Source organism: Oncorhynchus mykiss, chromosome 19 (genome assembly GCF_057628025.1).
Source record: "Oncorhynchus mykiss isolate SJ-2025 chromosome 19, ASM5762802v1, whole genome shotgun sequence".
Taxonomy (NCBI): Eukaryota; Metazoa; Chordata; class Actinopteri; order Salmoniformes; family Salmonidae; genus Oncorhynchus; species Oncorhynchus mykiss.
In genome coordinates, this window is record NC_143040.1 from 40958848 (window position 1) to 40979050 (window position 20203).

At 43.6% G+C, this 20203-nt stretch overlaps 1 protein-coding gene across 3 annotated transcripts in view; it reads left to right on the plus strand.

Moving 5' to 3' along the window:
* mgaa (MAX dimerization protein MGA a) overlaps positions 1-20203 on the plus strand; it is a 35414-nt gene that overhangs the window by 7879 nt on the left and 7332 nt on the right. For 2 of the 3 annotated variants that reach the window (XM_090211006.1, XM_090211007.1), the window contains exons 3-18: positions 22-1903; positions 2876-2963; positions 3042-3152; positions 3364-3489; positions 3635-3748; positions 5403-6151; positions 6360-6636; positions 6863-7014; positions 7127-7241; positions 7408-7970; positions 10103-10406; positions 10943-11104; positions 11482-11781; positions 15841-16811; positions 16991-17119; positions 20088-20199. In XM_090211006.1, coding sequence (XP_090067132.1) covers positions 22-1903; positions 2876-2963; positions 3042-3152; positions 3364-3489; positions 3635-3748; positions 5403-6151; positions 6360-6636; positions 6863-7014; positions 7127-7241; positions 7408-7970; positions 10103-10406; positions 10943-11104; positions 11482-11781; positions 15841-16811; positions 16991-17119; positions 20088-20199 — 6155 coding nt within the window. The remainder of the gene's footprint in view (positions 1-21; positions 1904-2875; positions 2964-3041; positions 3153-3363; positions 3490-3634; positions 3749-5402; positions 6152-6359; positions 6637-6862; positions 7015-7126; positions 7242-7407; positions 7971-10102; positions 10407-10942; positions 11105-11481; positions 11782-15840; positions 16812-16990; positions 17120-20087; positions 20200-20203) is intronic. The other variant, XM_021573924.3, reaches the window with a different exon arrangement.

Genomic DNA, 20203 nt, shown 5'->3' on the forward strand with positions numbered 1-20203 from the left:
TTGCATTTATCTTTTGAACAGTACAATAGGTCCTCCCCAAAGTAACTTCACTGAGCTGATTCGGGAGTGTCATCTGAAAATAAGAAGGTGCAATGTGGAGATAACCAATACAGCTTGCAATGTTGAGCAAACAGACACTAAGGGCATGGTTGCCAAAGGCAAAGTTGTGGAAGTAGCTGTGAATTACAATTTTTCCCAGATTCCTGACGTGTTGTCGAAAACTATTACAAAGGTGGGACCCCAGGATAATGGGAATACGATTGACAGTGAAAAGGACCACCTCTGTTCATCTCAGTCCCAGGAACCTGTGAAGACCCCTGTGTCTATCAATGACCATTCAGCAGATGAAGTTGAAAGCAGTCAAAAGGCTTCCCAAAGCTCCTCAGTGAGCTCTGAAGCAAAAAGGACAGGTTCTGATGAACAGCAGCAGGGGAAGGCTAAACCACACAAACGACCTGAACCTGTGCCTTTGCCCCTGCTTGCACTCTACCTTCAACAGTTGAAGTCGAAATCCAGACCTTTTAGGACCAAACCAAAATCTCTTTTGCCTTCTACTTCATCCCCATCTTCTGCTGTTCTAACTACTGACCCAGCCACTGACCCTACTGGTCCAGCAATGGTCCCCACTGGATATGCTGTTCTTCCAGCCAGTGATTCTGTAGTTCGAGCCACTGACCCCACTGGGCAAACCACAGACTATGCTGGTGTACCCACCGATATTTCAGTCCCAAACACAGATTTTTTGGTTCCTGCCACAGACTCATTGTTACCAGAAGCTGACCCAGTATCACTTACTGCTGATCAGTCGTTACTTGTCGCTGAACCTACCTTATCCATTACACTATCATCCCCCACTCCACCCCTCATGTCGCCATTCCCTGACCCATTGTTACCAGCTCCTGACTCATTAATACCAGCCCCTGCCTTGTCATCCCATGCCCAAGAACTGCCATCCCCTGTACCTGTCACATTGAACCTACCGGCTGACCTATCATCACTTACCTCTGACCATCCCTCAAATGCCCCTGCGCTGTCATCAACAGCTAGTGTTGCCACTTTGAAACCTGAGTGTACCCCATTGTTATTATCCCCTGGCCCTTCACTAGGTGGCTTTGAGCCATCATCACCTGCATCATTACCAGATCTTGAGCCCCCTTTACCTTCCCCTGTTCAATTGAAACTGGTCCCAGCCCCATCCGTACCTGCACCTACCTCGTCATTCCCAGCCCTTGAACAATTACCGTCCCCGAACCTTTTTGTACTCTCCTCCGAACTTTCATCTCATGCATCACTGTTAGCACTACCTGCCCCTGATCCTTTTTTAACAACACCCTTTATCCCATTGTTGCCTTCCGCTCACCTTAACCCATTACCCTTTGAGGCAGTCTCATTTTCATCTAACTCTCACCCTGGCTCACTTGCTCTGGACCCTGGCTTATCCTCACCTCCCCTGGACCCCGCCTCATCATTTCAAGTCAATTATGAACCATTAACACGCCCTTCTACACCGTCTCCACTCCCATTCCAGTTATCTCCTTTTTCATCGTTAGGTCCCGACCCATTGTCACCAACCCCTTCACTTGCCGACCTCACTCACTTTTTCTCAATCTCTGATGAACTTGAGATGACGGAAGACTTTCCAAGCAGTGAGGCGGCTCCTGTCCTATGTCCTCATGTCCCAACTTTAATTACCCCTAGTGTACCAGTTGGTTCTACTCTACCAGTTGGTTCTAGTCAGCCAACCCAGAGCACTAAACCCCAGAGATCTAAGAAGAGATCTAGGACAGGAGTGAAATCTGCCAAGAGTGATCCACTCCCAGTGATTGGGGGACCCACAGATGTCACCATGCAGCCCAACCTGGAGGAAGTTGAGGAGCAGCTGTTCGTCTCTTTTACCTCCAAGGTAACACATAGATTGTTAAATGTATTTCCATCTGTCAGCATTTTTGGTAACAACACCTTTATGAAACTGTTTACAACCTCGTTGAGTGTTACAGGTTATTCATAACAACCTTCGTACCACAATTATACACAAGTGTTGTCCTAAGAACACATGTTTTTGGTTTATCTTGGCAGAGAACAATATGTAAGTCTTAACATGACAATTACAATTGGTGCTTTGGCCAGAACTTGATCCAGGCCAGGTACACTCTTTACACCAGATCCACCTTCTCCCGGATATTGTCAAAGAAAAGTTTGTCATCAAATTGGATAATTCCAAGGGCTGTTTACCCAGTGGCATCCTGCCAGATTGAGAGATCACCAGAGAAGATGCACAACGCTCACTGTCACTAACTGTTGACCCTTTGCTACTCCAAACCTGTGAAAGGGGTTATGAATTCCTTATGTATACCCCCTTCAAGTAAAGTGTTACCGTTATTTCATGTTGTGCCACCTGTGTTTCCTCGGTTCTTGTTTAAGAGGCAAGTAGATCTTTAACAAGGAAATCCTTGCTTTGGTTATATTTGTTATAAAGTGAATAAAGGAACGTTTTTAAACATTTTTTTAAACAGTCCACACTTTATTTAAAAAGAAAATGCAATACAGTACAATATAATACAGCATACAATTTAATACAGCATATTATAAGCTGTACAATAAGACATGAGGGCTTATACGTGCTCATAACAAGGAAGCATTCACTATATCTATTGGTTTCAAGTAAAGTGTCACATGTTTAATTATTTGCACACTGTATATAGATGTTTCTATTGTGTTATTGAGTACGTTTGTTTATCCCATGTGTAACTGTTGTTTTTGTCACACTTGGCTTTATCTTGGCCAAGCAGTGTAAATGATAACTTGATCTCAACTGGCCTACCTGGTTAAATAAAGGTGAAATAAAATTTAAAAAGTAAAGTGTTATAAATTACAGGAAGCACTTGAAGTCCACCTAGGAGAGCCTGCATTTCGTGAGACGGCAACCGCACAACCTGAGAAAACCCCCGAGGCGAAAGAGAATGGTACAGAAAACAACAATTTGATCCATCATGTTCCCAAGCTGCTGTTATGTGACATCTATTAAACTATGTGTCTTTCAGTCGGAGGATCTGAAGCCACAGAGGGAAGAATAGCTGCTTTCGAGAAGGTTCTTTTGGACGATCTGAAGGTTATGAAGCATCGGCAGGTCATTCATCCTGTGCTGCAAGAAGGTAACACCAAAATAAATGGCAGTGAATGATAAGAGTATTTACTATTTATTTTTCGACAACTTACTTGCACACTAGCATGGGTAATGTCCCACTTTGCTTTTCATGACAGTGTTCCCGTCGTCTTTAATGCTACTCATGATGGTAGAATGCTTTTTCATGATGCATAGTCTACACTTGAAGATCGCTTACCTGTCATCTGTCTTCCTTGAAGTTGGACTGAAGATGAGCTTACTGGATCCCACTCTGGTCATCGACCTGCAATACTTAGGCGTCCGTCTACCTCTACCGCCACCCATGCTATGTTTAGGACCAAGCACTGCAGGATTGGCATCTCCAAGTTAGTAGTCGTTTGTTATTAGAGTTTCTGTTTTGGACAAATGGTTGAGAGTATTTGTTGAGTAACCCGTTTAGGGTTTTATGAGGAGAAGTTAATACATATTAAAAGGAGACATTGTTAATTGTTATACCTTTCCCCCCCCCAGGTGGTTCAGTTCCCTTTGTTTCCAGGACGGGCAAGACAACAGACTTCACCCAAATCAAAGGCTGGAGAGATAAGATTGTCCCTTCAGACTCCTCAGCATCCGCCAAGCCTGATGGTATAATATTTACATAAGAATCCTTATTTTCTGATTCGATTAGCTAGTCCTTTGTCGGAAATATTGCATGGTGCTTTAATGGTGACAAAACAAGAAGAGAGGATACAGTTGAGACTGTTTATTCTTGACGTTTTAGCTCTGACTGGAGAATGTGAGTGGAGTTGAGCGGCTCCATGTCCTTTCCACACTCGCAGGAGAAAAAAAACTCCCGCTCCAAATTTGCTCCCATTCATTAAAATCACAATTTAACCAACACCCATTTGTGTGACTACGTGGAACTACCAATTGTTTTTTAACTATTGAAACCAAACCATATGGATTTGAATGAAAAGTATTTGAATAAACATGAAAAGGTGAATGTAAGAAGCTAAAATTATATTTTAAATAGGCTACATGTCATATTAAACAGCATGTAAACACTCTAAATCAGTCAGGAGCCAGACAGGGACCCTAAGAAGGAATGTAAATGAATTATTAAGGCTATGTTATTACAATTATTTCAAGACTATAACCTACAAAGAAATACATTGTGAAGCATTTGCGAGTGTGACACAATAGGCCGCTATGGACATAAAGTGCTCAGTATTTAAACAACATTTTGTTGTATTAAATCATTATAGTCTATAAATTGCGCATATAGACTGTGACTTACTTAGAATTAAATACAAATTAAATGAAAAATGACTTATTAGTGCCTTTTGAATTCATTTTTAGAAACAAGTTTGACCAGTCTGTGGATTCAGGCTCATGTGATGGTGCCTGGACAGCCGGGCTAGCAGCGGAGAATACCCTCTCCACACTGGCAGAGCCACTGGGCATGCTAAACACCCCTTTGGCCAGGCTGGGCAGAGATGCAGAGTTTTCTTTTTTCTTTTTTCTATAGGTATGCCTAAAGTTGTTTTAGGCAAAATAACCCAATCAAAACGGAAAGCTCATTGAACGTGGGAATATGCCAGGCCTAAGGGGCCAAAATCAATTATGGCCTATTGTATAGATAACAAAATGAACCAAACGTTTAAGAGATCTGATTTTAGTTTATCATGACTTTGCTACAATGACACACTTAGTTATCTACCCACCTCGATCCTTTCTTTTAGCATGTGCACGTAGTAAGTACACCATCATACTTTTGGGATAAGTGTCTTTACAGATTCCACAATGATTATTTTTATGTGGATGTTTGATGTAGCCAGCGTGTAACAACTTCCATATTCTGTGCGTAGAACAATGGCATCCGGTCTGTAACCTAACAGTTTAGCAGGTGACATCCAATCCTTACAATTAAGTAGATAATCCCTCTCTCTTTGTAAGTCTCCTTGTTTTAGTACCTGTGTATTTGATCAGATTCTTTATGAAAATATTTAGAGAACTCCATGACGGTAGCTAAAGCAAGGGGCTTTTAGCAGCACACAAGTAGCCTACAAATGCATGCTGGGACGGGCATGCTCGAGCTTGTGAAGGGAGCGCCACTGGAGTGAAATTGGAGTGGTCGAGAAGGCCGACTCTCCAGCCTTTGGGAATCTCGCTCCACGCTCCAGTCAAATTGGGCACTCTCCTTTTCTCGCTCTGTTCACATACTCTGGCTATGATGTCTTGAGAAAGGCCTTACATTAACCAGTGTCTGCAATATTCCATCTTCTTGTTTTTACTCTAGTATGTAGCCCAATAGGCTTTAAAGATGGCCCGAGTTCTGATGTGGTCCCGAAGAACCTGTCGGCCTTCTGCAGTGACATGTTGGATGAGTATCTGGCTAACGAAGGCAAACTCATCGACGAGCGAGCTGCCAGTTTCACCCAGACCACCGTCGTCACCCCTGTGACCTACCAGCTGCCCACCAAGAGCACCAGCTACGTCCGAACCCTGGACAGTGTGCTGAAGAAACAGGCACCGGCACCTTCTACCACCTTTGTCCCCCCATCCAAAAAAAACAGACTGCCCCTCGCATCCAAAGGACCTAAAAAATCTGAGAAATCTGAAAAAAGGCAACAGAAACAACGCTCAAAGCAGAGCAGAACTAAACCAACTTCTGCGCCAACACCATTACAAATTGCCCCACCGCCATTGATGGATCACGCAGCCCCGGCCATCGCCCACGATGACACAATTAAAACTGTGAAAAGGACTAAGAGGAAGCCGAGGGTCAAGACTCCTCCACCAGCGCAAAACTCTGTTGTGTCGAGGCCAGAGGTAGAAGAGCCACCCCCCCCTGACCTGGCTCCTGTGGAGGGTGACTCAGAGCCAGAGTCTGCCGCTGCTGAGACCAGGGTTGTTGTTCCTGGGTTGACCAAGGCCTTTCTCAGACAGAGGGAGCTGGAGGACGGGGTTGTCTGGGAGGGCAAGCATCAGACCTGTATCACAGAGGACAGGGCAACAGTTGCCCTCACCTCGCTCTTCACTTCAACGGTAAGATCAGTTGCACCCATACACCATTACATCTGCTATTTGACTCATTTGTTGGGGTCTGACATGATGGAGCATAGACATTTTGGAGCACATTAATAGCTTCGATCTTATTTTGTGAGTGTTTAAACCAGCTCTACAATGGTATCCCTGAGAAATGAGCCATACTAGCACTTAATTGTCTGCATTTACTTTCCTCTTTTTTCTTCAGGGCTTTGTTTGTGAGAATCCTACAGCTCCCATTAAGATTGTAAAGCGCAGTGCTCCTCCCTGCCTCAATGCGTTCTGCCGGCTGGGCTGTGTGTGTGCCAGCCTGGCACAGGACCGTCGTATTACCCACTGTGGGAAGATTGAGTGTATATTTGGCTGCAGCTGCCTCAGGCAGAAAGTGGTTGTGCTCAAAAACTTAAAAGGACCAGATTCCAGTGCGTCTGAAGAGGGCCCGTCCAAGAAGAGCAAGAAGAGAAAGCGGATGAGGATGGCATATAGTGAGTGTCCTCTAGTTTAAAAAACGACAGAGTTATGAAGCTCTATGACTGGTTCAAATAAATAAAGTTGAAAAAATAGTTTCCATACAGAAACAACTTTTCTATACTACATTAGATGAAATACGTTGATGCACTAGTCGCAAAATGTGTCCTTCCTAATGTTGCAATTAAATGACATATTTTGTATTCATTTCTGCTCATTTACTGGATTATTTCCTAACTTTAGCTCTGAGAGAGGCGGAGACAGTATCAGAACCAGCTCGGCGTGTGAGAACTTTGTGGAAGCACAACGATGGAGAGATGGACCCGGAGCCCCTCTTCGCCCCAACACCAGTCTGTCTTCCATGGCTTCCATTACAGGAAGAGTCTCCAGCAGTGGTGTGTCGTAGAAGGGAGTCTTATCTATCCATAAGTGTTAGATACACCACTGTAAAAGTGGTGTGTATATTCTTACCCCCCTGCCTTTTCTAAAGGTGAATTTTTTTTGCAGGTGAGAGCGGAGGAAGGGACCATGACATGTGCCAGAGTGCGTGTGTTTCAAAGCAAGAGCACAAACCGACCTGAGGACATTGACAACCACTGCCAACCAATAGACTCCTCACCAGGTAAGTTCACGTAATCAAATTTGTCATCATTTTCTTAATTCCAAACATCTGTCTGCGGTTTATATCTATCAGTCCATAATCTACGTCAATAATTAGTTGCATCCAACAATCATAGCCTGCCCTGAAATGTATTTCTAATGGCTGTTGACTTTGTCTCTTGATGTAGTGAGCCCTTCCAGGAAGTCAGAGAAGTCGTCCTCCCACGGTTTCCAGTACACGGAGCCCTGCAAGCGTCTGGAGATCGTGTCTGAGTGTAAGTGGAGGAGCCTGGCGGACAGGAACTTGGTGCTGAGGATTGTTTGTGAGCACATGGCCCAGGACCACCTCACCAACCCCTTCTGGGTCAAAGGCTACCTCATCAAACCCGTGTCTCAGACCCTGAGGAACGACGGCGAGAGCTGCTCTGTCCACTACAAGGTACATATCTCTCAGGTCTCGCGACCAGACGGAGTGGAGGAGGCAAACAGTGAGGAGGAATGGATGAGAGAGGAAGATGAAGAAATTATGGAGGAAGAGGAGGGGGAGATGGAGGAGCTGAGGGGGGAAGAGAAGGAGGTGGAGGAAGGACAATGCGCAGAGGAGAAGCAAAGAGAGCAGGAGAACAAGGCTATGGGGAAGAAAAAGGGTCTGAAATGGAAGGGCCTGCCTTTCTTAATAGGAATTTCTCCTGCTGGCCTCCTTACTGCCAATCTAAAGCAGACAGAAATCTCAGACAAGGAACTTGTCACGGTAAGCATTTTAAATACCTAGAGTTCCCCTCCAAAACACATCTGATGATCAGTTCATTTTCCTACTTTATTGATGTGGAACGACACCCTATTCCCTATGTAGTGCATAGGGTGCTGGTCAGAATTAGTGCACTACAGTGCCTTCAGAAAGCATTCCTATCCTTTGACTTATTCCACATTTTGTTGTATTATACCCTGAATTGAATATTGATTAAATAAATATTTTTCCCTCCCGTCAACACACAATCCCCCCATAATGAAAAAGTGAAAACATGTTTTTAGAAATTGTAGCAAATGTATTTTTAAATGTAAGTATTCAAACCCCTGAGTCAATTTGTAGAAGCACCTTTGTCAGCGATTACAGCTGTTAGTCTTTCTGGATATGTCTCTAATAGCTTTCCACACCTGGATTGTACAATATTTGCCCATTTATTATTTTCAAATTTCTTCAAGTTCTGTCAAATGGGTTGTTGATGATTGCTATACAACCATTTCCAGGTCTTTCAATATATTTTCAATTAGATTTAAGACAAAACTGTAAGTCGGCCACTCAGGAACATTCACTGTCTTCTTGGTAAGCAACTGGCCATCTGTTTTAGGTTATTGTCTTGCTGAGAGGGGAATTAATCTCTGGAAAGCAGACAGAACCAGGTTTTCCTCTCGGATTTTGCCTGGGCTTAGCTCTTTTTCGTTTATTTCTTTATCCTGAAAAACTCACCAACTCCTTAATGATTACAAGCATACCCATAACATGATGCAGACACCACTATGCTTGAAAATATGGAGAGGGGCACTCAGTAACGTGTTGTGTGTTTGGTGGCAAATCTTGAATTCAGGACAAAAAGTTCATTGTTCAGCCACATTTTTTGCAGTATTACTTTAGTGCCTTGTTGCTAACAGGATGCATGTTTTGGATTTTTTTTTATCTGTATAGGCTTCCTTCTTTTCACTCTGTCAATTAGGTTAGTATTCACTGCCATTCAACTCTAACTCTTTTAAAGTCACCATTGGCCCCCGTCTACCAAGGTGCCCTTCTTCAGGAAAGCATTGGAAAACCTTCCTGGTCTTTGTGGTTGAATCTGGGTTTAAAATCCACTGAGGGACCTTTACAGATCATTTTATTTCAGATTTAAATTATTTATTATACTGAACAAAAATATAAGCGCAATATACAACAATTTCAATGAAATAAATCCATTAGGACCTAATCAATGGATTCCACATGACTGGGGAAATGGGTTGGCCTGGGAGGGCATAGGCCCACCCACTTGGGAGCCAGGTTCACCCACTTGGAGGCCAGGCCCAGCCAATCAGAGTGAGTTTTTCCCCACAAAAGGGCTTTATTACAGACAGAAATACTCCTCCGCACCCCCCCCCCCCCTCAGACGATCCCGCAGGTGAAGAAGCCGGATGTGGAGGTCCTGGGCTGACGTCGTTACACGTGTTCTGCAGTTGTGAGGCCGGTTGGATGTATTGCCAAATTCTCTAAAGTGATGGAGGCGGCTTATGGTAGAGAAATGAACATTCAACTCTCTGGCACCAGCTCTGTTGGACATTCATGCAGTCAGCATACCAATTGCACGCTCCCATCAAAACTTGAGACATCTTTTGCATTGTGTTGTGTGACAAAACTGCACATTTTAGAGTGGTCTTTTATTGTCCCCAGCACAAGGTGCACCTCTGTAATGATCATGCTGTTTAAGCAGCTTCTTGATATGCCACACCTGTCAGGTGGATGGATTATTTTGGCAAAGGAGAAATGCTCACTAACAGGGATGTAAAACAAATTTGTGCACAAAATCTGAGCAGATTTTTATGCGTGGAACATTTCTTGGATCTTTTATTTCAGCTCATGGAACATGGGACCAACACTTTACATGTTGCGATTTATATTTCTTCCACACTTTGACATAATGGGTTATTGAGTGTAGGCCAGTGGGGGAAAGAATCTACATTTAATCCATTTTAAGTTCAGGCTGTAACACAACAAAATGTGTAAAAAGTCAAAGGGTGTGAATACTTTCTGAAGGCACTGTAGAGAATAGGCTGCCATTTGGGAGTCACACTATTTCTAGCTCTGAGGAGAATACACATGGTCCATTGCTACTCACACTTTCCCCTGTGTATCTGTAGGTGAATGGCAGGTCCTACCCCAATGCCAAGCTACAACTGGGCATGATGGGAGCCATGCACCCAGCCAACCGACTTGCTGCTTACCTCATGGGCAAGTTACGGAGGCCTACCGGTCCAGAGCCGTCTATGGCATCCTCCGTCTCATCACAACTCATCACACCCCCCTCAGAGACCCCTGAAGATGCAAGGTCCTCCACGGGACAACCGGCCCAGTTGACAGCCACTCCTACCACCAGTCTTACCATGGTTACCACCACCAGTGTTCCCTCTGTCGTTTCAGTTGCTGCAGGCCCCAAGTCCATTGGTGAGAACTACTTTTTGTTGTTAATCGTACCTGGAATAATAGTACTACGGCTGAAAGCCGTGGTATATCAGACTGTATACCACGGGTATGACAAAACATGTATTTTTACTGCTCTAATTACAAGCAGGTGTCCACATACTTTTGTAGTGTATATTGGCCATATACCTGACCTCCTCAGGCCTTATTGCTTAGATATACCACGGCTAAGGGCTGTTCTTAGGCACGACACAAAGCAGTGGAATATTGGAATATTTTTCCTTTTATAAACCAGTTACCTACAGAGAACAGTAAACAAGTATTTTTTTGCATGATATATTGTCTGATAAACACGTCTGGAATGTTGTTTCAGCCAATCGGCATCCATCCTGTATAGAACATTTTAATAGTTCAGTTACAATTAGTTTTTTAGTCTGATGCAGAAAGCTGTTTTCCCTCAGAGCAATTTAATTTTGTTAGCAGTATCAGATTCATGACAGATTCACACATGTACACAAGTCGCGGGACACTGAACCTCTACCGCCATCTCTGCTCCACAGTGACTAACCTGCCCCCAGCGGGAAAGGTCTTCACACGGTTTGTGGTCAACCAAATCAGCTCCTCACGGCAGAGGCTGCTCCTCACTAATGATCCTCCACAGTCGTTGAGTAGTATTCAGCAGCTTGCCGTGCCCTCTACCTCTCTGGTAGAGGTAGCCTCAGGTAGCTCTTATGCCGGTTCCTCCACTGGTACACCCAGTCCTGCCACCATTATTAGAAAGCCCCTCTAATCTATTTGTGCTGCTATCTTTAGTCCCCAGCCTTCCACAGGCTAGCCGTTGGTCCCATGGCCTGCCACTTTCATATTGTCTGTTTGTGGTCGTGACTCGTGACACATGCGCATAGTGCTAGCATAGCTCTGTTTAAAATCTTCACCCTTCTTGCCCATATCCCAAATCTGTGCTTGAGCTCTTCCCATCTCATCCTGGGTTGCTCTGATGTGGTGATTGTTCTGTGCGGTGCGTGGTTGTTTGTGGTGCGTCTTCTTATCCATGCTGTTTTCCATCGTTGTTGAGAAACAGAAAGCTTTGTTTTTTTAGGTGATGTGTCTCTTCCAAAGACCTCCCCAAGCAGCGGAGTGGTTACTAGTCCCCCCATGCTGGTGCTCCCTGACCCAGGGACCAGTAACGCTGTCAGGATGGCGTGTCCTCCTACCTCCCAGACCCCGACCCCTCTCATCCCCCTGACCCCTCTCGCAGCAGGGCGGAGGATGGTTCTGCAGCCGGTGCGGAGTGCCTCAGGGACCACCCTATACCGGAACCCCAACGGACAGCTAATCCAGCTGGTTCCCCTCAGCCAGCTGCAGGCCCTCAACCCCAACCTCGTCATGCGCAACAAGGGTGAGTGTCTGACAGTTGACGATATTAATGCCAAGGGACTGCTGCTCTGTCACATGCAAGACTGGGTCTGTTAACCCCTTAGTCTCGTGGGGATTGTCTTATATGGATAGGGCTAAATAATGTTTTTTGCAGAAGAAATATGGAAAGCATATGCATAACCATGTTAGCAGCCCTGTCTTTACAGAATTACTGTTTACTTTATGCAATCCAAAAAACGGTCCATTTATTAATTGCTATCTGTGTCAGGTGGGTATAATTTGAAAGCGTGTTTTATTGCCAACATGACTGGCGAAATTATACAATATGATCTTGCTGTGTTAAGCTGTCACAGGGAAATTCAGAGAAGCATATCCTAATTTTGGTGCGCATTGAATGGAGTCGAGTGCATTCCGATGCGTGGTGCGCGACAAATTTTCTTCAAAATATAACAGACATCGGCACATTCTGTTCAGGACAACCCAGGGTATAACGTCATTTTGTTACTGTACATCAAACATAGTGATCATAAACCAGGGTTCATCAACTAGGTTTGGCCTCGGGCCCAATTTTTTACGAGCTAATAGTCAGCGGTCCATAACATTTGGTTGAAGTTGGAAGTTTACATACACCTTAGCCAAATATATTTAAACTCCGTTTTTCACAATTCCTGACATTTATTCTTAGTAACAATTCCCTGCCTTAGGTCAGTTAGAATCACTTTATTTTAAGAATGTGAAATATCAGAATAATAGTACAGAGAATGATTTATTTAAGCTTTTATTTCTTTCATCACATTCCCAGTGGGTCAGAAGTTTACATACACTCAATTAGTATTTGGTAGCATTGCCTTTTAAATTGTTTAATTTGGGTCAAATGTTTCGGGCAGTAATTTTGGCCCATTCCTCCTGACATAGCTGATGTAACTGAGTCAAGTTTGTAGGCCTCCTTGCTCGCACTCGCTTTTTCAGTTCTGCCCACACATTTTCTATAGGATTGAGATCAGAGCTTTGTGATGGCCATTCCAATACCTTGACTTACTTGTTGTCCTTAAGCCATTTTGCCACAACTTTGGAAGTATGCTTGGGGTCATTGTCCATTTGGAAGACCCATTTGCGACCAAGCTTTAACTTCCTGAGGTCTTGAGATGTTGCTTCAATATATCCACAATTTTCCTTCCTTGTGATGCCATCTGATGCTGCCACCCCCGTGCTTCACAGTTGGGATGGTGTTCTTCGACTTGCAAGAGTCCCCGTTTTTCCTCTAAACACAACGATGGTCATTATGGCCAAACAGTTATATTTTTGTTTCATCAGACCAGAGGACATTTCTCCAAAAAGTACAATATTTGTCCCCATGTGCATTTGCAAACCGTAGTCTGGACTTTTTTTATGGCGGTTTTTGAGCAGTGGCTTCTTCCTTGCTGAGCGGCCTTTCAGGTTATGCTGATATAGGACTTGTTTCACTGTGGATATAGATACTTTTGTAACTGTTTCCTCCAGCATCTTCACAAGGTCCTTTTTTTCTGAGGTCTTGGCTGATTGCTTTTGATTTTCCCATGATGTCAAGCAAAGAGGCACTGCGTTTGAAGGTAGGCCTTGAAATGCATCCACAGGTACACCTTCCAATTGACTCAAATGATGTCAATTAGCCTATCAGAAGCTTCTAAAGCCATGTCATCATTTTCTGGAATTTTCCAAGCTGTTTAAAGTAGAGGTCAACCTATTATGATTTTTCAACGCCGATACCGATTATTGGAAGACCAAAAAAGCCAATACCGATTAATCGGCCGATTTATTTTAAAATAAAATCAATTTAGCGAAACGTTAAATTTGGTTTAAATAATGCAAAAACAAAGTGTTGGAGAAGAACGTAAAAGTGCAATATGTGCAATGTAAGAAAGCTAACGTTTCAGTACCTTGCTCAGAACATGAGAACATATGAAAGCTGGTGTTTCCTTTTAACATGAGTCTTCAATATTCCCAGGTAAGAAGTTTTAGGTTGTAGTTATTATAGGACTATTTCCCTCTATACCATTTGTATTTCATTAACCTTTGACTATTGGATGTTCTTATAGGCACTATAGTATTGCCAGTGTAACAGTATAGCTTCCGTCCCTCTCCTCGCTCCTCCCTGGGCTTGAATCAGCAACACAACGACAACAGCCACCACATCGAAGCAGTGTTACCCATGCAGAGCAAGGGAAACAACCACCCCAAGGCTCAGAGCGAGTGAAGTTTGAAACGCTATTTGCGCGCGCTAACTAGCCAGCCATTTCACTTCGGTCACACCAGCCTCATCTCGGGAGTTGATAGGTTTGAAATCATAAACAGCGCAATGCTTGACGCACAACGAAGAGCTGCTGGCAAAACGCTTGAAAGTGCTGTTTGAATGAATGTTTACGCGCCTGCTTCTGCCTACCACCGCTCAGTCAGATACTTAGATGCTTGTATGCTCAGTCAGATTATATGCAACACAGGACACGCTAGATAATATCTAGTAATATCATCAACCATGTGTAGTTAACTAGTGATTATGATTGATTGTTTTTGTAGGTTTGCAAGATTGGATCCCCCAAACTGACAAGGTGAAAATCTGTCTTTCTGCCCCTGAACGAGGCAGTTAACCCACCGTTCCTAGGCCGTCATTGAAAATAAGAATGTGTTCTTAACTGACTTGCCTAGTTAAATAAAGATTAAATAAATAAAAGGGAAAAAAATCGACAAATCGGCGCCCAAAAATACCGATTTCCGATTGTTATGAAAACTTGAAATCGGCCCTAACTAATTGGCCATTCCGATTAATCGGTCGACCACTACTTTAAAGGCACAGTCAACTTAGTGTATGTAAACTTCTGGGCCACTGGAATTGTGATACAGTGAAATAATCTGTCTGTAAACAATTGTTGGAAAAACGACTTGTGTCATACACAAAGTAGATGTCCTAATCGACCTTCCAAAACTATAGTTTGTTAACAAGAAATTTGTGAAGTGGTTGAAAAACGAGTTTTAATGACTCCAACCTAAGTGTATGTAAACTTCTGACTAACTGTAATTAGTATATAATAATAGCACAATTAATTGGCCTACACTACAGATTCAACAACATTTTTAACACATCTGATTAGTACATAATAAATTAATTGACAATAACATAATAATTTTGATCTGATCACGCTCATAAAATCACCTTTTCTCTATTCAAGTTAGCATAACAAGTTAGCTATGTTCTCAGCACCAGGCGCTGTTCACCTATTGTTTGCGCTGCAGTTGCAGCTTTACGTTTCAGCACCACAAAATGGTCCGCTGCCTGCTTTATTAGTTGACTGTCTCCTGCATTCTCTCTCTTCATGAATGAAGTTAAAATGTAACTTTTGCATTATTTAGGTAGGGTAACTTCCTTCTTGGGACATCGCTTTTGGGAGTTTTTGCATCTCGGATATGAGATTTGTTTTATTTGTTTTTTTTAATGAAATGTTGGGGCAGTGGGGGGCCAAATTCTATTGCTGATAGGCCAGATTTGGCCGCAGGCTGCCAGTTGGGGTACCCTGTCATAAACGATGACACTAGAGTACATTCGTTTAATCGATGGGAATGTGAAGTGCACATTTAGACTGTTTGGCTTGATTGTATAACATCAAAGCGGTATTTATTATAATCCTCAATGTCTCATCTTTCAGAAATTTAGTCCTTACAGTATTTCCCACACTCAGACAATTTTATTTTTTAAGTTGCCCAATTAGCGGGAGGCATGGGGCATCTTCTTGTCGCTCGCGGTGCTAAAGTTCAGAATGGCTGTCAGTCAGAACCCACACAGAGCTGTGAAGAGGAGACCCTGAGCTCTGACGTCATGTATAGAATGTTAATGTACAGCCATTGCGTTCCAATTTGGGCGCTAATCAATGTAAATGGTTAATTAATAACCATTTTATTTTAGACGGATCAGGGAGTTGTATAGTAGTCTATGTATAATGTGAGGTTATTATCTCCACTGAATGAGTGCTGTGTGAATACATTAACATTTATTTGTTGTGTATTATAATAATTGGAAAGTTGCAGAACTTCTTCTCCTTTTTCTTTTCAGGGGGTTTGATCAGCTTAACCACACCTGCGTGCTTGGCCTCGGGATCCACAGCCACCCTTAACAGCTCCCCCTCCACCACCTCTCTCACCACATGGCAGAACACCATCACCACCGTCCCCCTAGTCCCTTTCACTGTCCCAAAGACTCCAGGCAGCACCACCACCCCTAAAACCACGCCTCCCGAAGTCACTTCCTCCATACCAGGCTCCAAGTCTTTCAACACCAGTAAAGTTAATCTCTCACCCACAGAGACAAATAGCGGAACGTACACTTTGAAGATTGTTCCTCAGACGGGTAACAAGGAGCCCATCATCATCAAGTGTCCCAAGGTGCCAGCCCAGCCAGCCCAGGGCTCCTCCAAGGTCATGCCTATAGTAGGGGGCTTTACTGTGCTGCAGCCTTCCCCGAAAACCACAGTAATTACTGTCAAATTCCCCACGAAGACTGTTATGGAAACAGGTGTCCAAGCTGCCACCACCACCACAGTGGACTCCAATGTAGACTGTAAGGTCACGTCTGAGCTGTATAATTGGATGCTGCCTTGCCAGAAAAGCACAAAAAACCCTGTAAGCCACAAGTTTAAATTTATTAAAGCTGACACTATCTCCACAACAGACTCCAGTACAGATCCTAAGATCCAGCCTGAGGTGGGACGAGTGCCCCCCAAAATCCTCAGACCCCCTATAACCCTGGTTCCAAAGACAGATGCAACTTCGACACCTATCTCGTCAGCGAACTCCAATGTAGACCCCAAGCTCTTTCCTAGGATGGCTTGTGTCAATCAACCCCACCAGACCTGGACAGGACGACCGAAGAAGAGGAGGAAGGAGGTTGAGGTTGTGGATCCGGTGGAGGATGAGGACGACTCTGACGACATGGACGAGGGGACGGATGAGGAGAGGGACAACTCATCTGACGAGACGGATTGTGTTAATTCCTGTGTTAATGAAGAGGATCTCATCGTCATCAGTGTAAGCACTCTTTAAGCTTTATCCAAGACAGGTCTGTTTTCATATTCCGTCACCTAAACAGTAGAGTAGTCTGTCCCTTTCTTGGTTTGTCTTATTTGTGTGGGTAGGCCCGGGCTAATTTAGATGCTAGTTTGCAGTTTGCACCCCATGATAGCGCTCCTTTCTGTCGTGTCCTGTAGAAGCAGCTGAAGCACAAACACAACGTGCTGGAGAGGCATCGACGCTCCGAGCTCCAGGGACGCTTCCAGCAGCTGAGGGAAACACTGGAACTTGACGAGAAAGCTGCTAAAATTAAAATCCTCAACGACGTAAGCACCAATAAGTCAATAAAATCCCTTGAATTAAAGGGTGCTTCCCAAATGGCACCATATTCCCTATATAGTGCACTACTTTTGACTAGTGATGGGGGGCGGGGGGTTGATACAGTTGCATATCGCAATGTTATTTTGGACGATATTATACTGAACAAAACTATAAATGCAACAATTTCAACCATTTTACTGAGTTAGCGTTCATATAAGAACATTAGTCAGTTGAAATAAATTCATTAGGTCCTATGGATTTCACATGACTGGGCAGGGGAGCAGCCATTGGTGGGCCTCGGAGAGCATAGCTCCACCAATTTGGGATCCAGGTCCACCTAAGTTTTTCCTGTCAAAATGACTTTATTACAGACAAAAATACTCCTCCGTTTCATCAGCTGTTCGGGTGGCTGGTCTCAGACAATCCCGCCGGTGAAGAAGCCGGATGTGGAGGTCCTGGGCTGACATGGTTACATGTGGTCTGCGGTTTTGAGGCCGGTTTGACATACTGACAAATTCTCTAAAATGACGACGGAGGTGGCAGTTCTGGTGGATATTCCTGCAGTCAGCATGTCAACTGCACGCTCCCTCAACTTGAGACATCAGTGGCATTGTATTGTGTGACAAAACTGCACATTTTAGTGGCCTTTTATTGTCCCCAGCACAAAGTGCACCTGTGTAATGATAATGCTGTTTTAATCAGCTTCTTGATATGCCACACCTGTCAGGTGGAGGAATTATCTTGGGGAAGGAGAAATGCTCACTAACAGGGATGTGAACAGATTAGTGCACATTTGAGAGAAATAAGCTTTTGGAACATTTCTGGGATCTTTTTTTCAGTTCATGAAACATGGGACCAGTATATATTGATACTTTGACTCGAAGTATTGACTTGTAGCGTTACCTGTCGAAAGTCGGCTGTACCGTTATTTTTCATCCCATAGCTTGTTCTCCATCTTATTTTTTAAAAGTGAGCCAACCTGTTTTCAGCACTTTTATTTCCATGACAGATGGCTCTCTCTTGTCTCTCTGCAGCAGACATAGTGAGCAATATGTTTGGAACATCAAATCATAATAAAATCCAAGTATCAAATCGCAATACATATAGAATAGTTAGAATCACAATACATATAGAATAGTTAGAATCACAATACATATAGTATCAGCACCTAAGTACTGTGATAATATCATATTGTGAGGTCCCTAGCAATTACCAGCTTTACTTTTGACCAGAGCCCTATGGCACTATACAGTGGGGCAAAAAAGTATTTAGTCAGCCACCAATTGTGCAAGTTCTCCCACTTAAAAAGATGAGAGGCCTGTAATTTTCATCATAGGTACACTTCAACTATGAAAGACAAAATGAGATTTTTTTCTCTCCAGAAAATCACATTGTAGGATTTTTAATGAATTTATTTGCAAATTATGGTGGAAAATAAGTATTTGGTCACCTACAAACAAGCAAGATTTCTGGCTCTCACAGACCTGTAACCTCTTCTTTAAGAGGCTCCTCTGTCCTCCACTCGTTACCTGTATTAATGGCACCTGTTTGAACTTGTTATCAGTATAAAAGACACATGTCCACAACCTCAAACAGTCACACTCCAAACTCCACTATGGCCAAGACCAAAGAGCTGTCAAAGGACACCAGAAACAAAATTGTAGACCTGCACCAGGCTGGGAAGACTGAATCTGCAATAGGTAAGCAGCTTGGTTTGAAGAAATCAACTGTGGGAGCAATTATTAGGACATACAAGACCACTGATAATCTCCCTTGATCTGGGGCTCCACGCAAGATCTCACCCCGTGGGGTCAAAATGATCACAAGAACGGTGAGCAAAAATCCCAGAACCACACGGGTGGACCTAGTGAATGACCTGCAGAGAGCTGGGACCAAAGGAACAAAGCCTACCATCAGTAACACACTACGCCGCCAGGGACTCAAATCCTGCAGTGCCAGATGTGTCCCCCTGCTTAAGCCAGTACATGTCCAGGCCCGTCTGAAGTTTGCTAGAGAGCATTTGGATGATCCAGAAGAAGTTTGGGAGAATGTCATATGGTCAGATGAAACCAAAATAGAACTTTTTGGTAAAAACTCAACTCGTCGTGTTTGGAGGACAAAGAATTCTGAGTTGCATCCAAAGAACACCATACCTACTGTGAAGCATGGGGGTGGAAACATCATGCTTTGGGGCTGTTTTTCTGCAAAGGGACCAGGACGACTGATCCGTGTAAAGGAAAGAATGAATGGGGCCATGTATCGTGAGATTTTGAGTGAAAAGCTCCTTCCATCAGCAAGGGCATTGAAGATGAAACGTGGCTGGGTCTTTCAGCATGACAATGATCCCAAACACACCGCCCGGGCAACGAAGGAGTGGCTTCGTAAGAAGCATTTCAAGGTCCTAGAGTGGCCTAGCCAGTCTCCAGAGCTCAACCCCATAGAAAATCTTTAGAGGGAGTTGAAAGTCCGTGTTGCCCAGCAACAGCCCCAAAACATCACTGCTCTAGAGGAGATCTGCATGGAGGAATGGGCCAAAATACCAGCAACAGTGTGTGAAAACTTTGAAGACTTACAGAAAACGTTTGAACTCTGTCATTGCCAACAAAGGGTATATAACAAAGTATTGAGAAACTTTTGTTATTGACCAAACACTTATTTTCCACCATAATTTGCAAATTCATAAAAAATCCTATAATGTCCTACAATCTCATTTTGTCTGTCATAGTTGAAGTGTACCTATGATGACAATTACAGGCCTCTCTCATATTTTTAAGTGGGAGAACTTGCACAATTGATGGCTGACTAAATACTTTTTTTGCCCCACTGTATATGGAATAGGTTGCGATTTGGGACTCATAAAAGGTAGTATTTGTGTATTTTGTTATTGTGTCCTATCAGAGCGGCGCTCTAGTTTTGTTTTCGTTGAAGCAACCGTCCTCAATAGATAACAAGTCAACTCTGTTATTTAACCAGGCCAAGGAGGAGATCCAGGTCTTGACAAAGAAAAGCACCAACGTGGAGAAGCTGAGGAGTTCGCTGACCCTGGAGAGAGCAGTTCACGTCAAGAAGATGTCCCAGTTAACTGGTAA